General features: G+C 47.5%; 1 protein-coding gene across 1 annotated transcript in view; it reads left to right on the top strand.

Moving 5' to 3' along the window:
• The window catches only part of HTRA4 (HtrA serine peptidase 4), a 12,562-nt gene that overhangs the window by 3,602 nt on the left and 6,885 nt on the right, over positions 1–2,075 (top strand). Inside the window, exon 4 of the mRNA XM_032288142.1 lies at positions 1,015–1,209. Within this exon, the coding sequence (XP_032144033.1) occupies positions 1,015–1,209 (195 nt within the window). The remainder of the gene's footprint in view (positions 1–1,014; positions 1,210–2,075) is intronic.

Here is a 2,075-nt window from a genome sequence, read left to right as displayed (position 1 = left end):
TCCTGAGTAGCTGGGATTACAGGCACACGCCACCACGCCCAGCTAATGTTTTGTATTTTTAGTAGAGACAGGGTTTCACCATGTTGACCAGGATGGTCTCAATCTCTTGACCTCGTGATCCACCCGCCTCGGCCTCCCAAAGTGCTGGGATTACAGGCTTGAGCCACCGCGCCCGGCCTTAAAGACAGGGTTTTATCATGTTGGCCAGGCTGGTCTTGAACTCCTGACCTCAGGTGATCCACCCACCTCAGCCTCCCAAAGTGCTGGGATTACAGAGGTGAGCCACTGCGCCTGGCCCCCTGTTTCTATGAACTATCAAGCAGTCTTTTTTTTCCCCTCCTTCAACTCCTTCTTCAACAGATGCTGCTTCCGGGAAAATTCTCTCTCTACTTGTCTTAGGATATCAGAAATTACTGCAATGGACTCAAAGCTGCTAAGGAATACTTTAAAGTCCTTGCTACACATAGTACTGGTGGTCTGCACACCAGATATATCCACATGGTGTCTGAGAGCTTTTTAGAAATTCAGAATCTCAACCTTCAGCCAGATAGATGCGCTGACTCAGAACCTGCATTTACATAACATCCCTAGGTGATTTGCATGCACATTACCGTGCGAGAAGCGTTGCCCTGGGTGATCTCCTTTCTGTTTGTGGCTTATTCACTTTGACTGTTAACATTTGAGCTGGAATGATGCTGAATAAATTGCTAATGTCAGTTTATGTTCATCAGTGACTTCACTGGCTGTTTACTAATAGTAATTTCTACAAAGTAATTATTTTCGATCTTAGAAATGATCCTAGTTATCTTAACAATTGAGAGCTTCGTAGTAGTCGGACTTTGAGGAAGAAGTAGAAGGCAGTCATAGAAACTGTGTGAGTGAGTCCTTCTCAGGTGGTAAGGGCCAAGGTGATAGAGGCAGCATCATATATGTGTTAGACATACACGTTGGTCAATTCTGATCTTGATTTCTTTATACTTTCTGTCCTCCTCATCCCTCTTTGGCCACATGCAGGCTGACCTTCCTGTACTGTTGCTGGGCAGATCATCTGACCTTCGGGCTGGAAAGTTTGTGGTGGCTTTGGGCAGCCCTTTTTCTCTGCAGAAGACAGCTACTGCAGGAATTGTCAGCACCACCCAGCGAGGAGGCAAAGAACTGGGGATAGAGAATTCAGATATGGACTACATCCAGACTGATGCCATAGTTAATGTAAGTCACTTAGGACAGAGGTGCTCAACCGTCGGGCACGGGACCGGTACAAGTCCATGGCCTGTTAGGAACTGGGCCACGCAGCAGGAGGTGAGCCACAGGCGAATGAGCATTACCGCCTGAGCTCCGCCTCCTGTCACATCAGCAGTGGCATTAGATTCTCACAGAACAAACTCTATTGTGAACTGCGCATGTGAGGGATCTAGGTTTCTTGTTTTTTAAGAGAATCTAACTCATGCCTGATGATCTGAAGTAGAACAGTTTCATCCCAAACTGCCTCTCCATCCATGGAAAAATTGTCTTCCACAAAGCTGGTCCCTGTGCCAAAAAGTTTGAGGATCGCTGACTTAGGAGGCCTATCCTCAGATCATACAAGATTGGCAGTTCAGTGAGAAGAAAATGTCAGAGTGACCCCTTTGGTCTTTTGGGGATGTCCAGGTTTGGTTAAATCACTGTGAGAGGAATGGAATGCCACTTTGTTAGAGTCCGGCCTGTCTGATGTGATCACTGGCATCCGTGCTATTGGGTGGTCTGTTGTGGAGGTCACGCTTCCTGTAAGAAGGTGGGGGTTCCTTGATGGGGCAGGGTGGCTTACGGCTGTAATCCCAACATTTTGGGAGGCCGAGGTGGGCAGATCATGAAGTCAGCAGTTCAAGACCAGCCTGGTCAACATGGTGAAATTCCGTCTACACTAAAAATACAAAAAAATTAGCCAGGCGTGGTGGCATACACCTGTAATCCCGGCTACTGAGGAGGCTGAGGCAGGAGAATTGCTTGAATTTGGGAGGCGGAGGTTGCAGTGAGCTGAGATTGCGCCATTGCACTTTAGCCTGGGTGACAGGGTGAGACTCCATCTCAAAAAAAAA

Source organism: Sapajus apella, unplaced genomic scaffold (genome assembly GCF_009761245.1).
Source record: "Sapajus apella isolate SASKATOON/1434 unplaced genomic scaffold, GSC_monkey_1.0 scaffold21, whole genome shotgun sequence".
NCBI lineage: Eukaryota > Metazoa > Chordata > Mammalia > Primates > Cebidae > Sapajus > Sapajus apella.
This window is presented reverse-complemented; position numbering and strand designations above follow the sequence as displayed.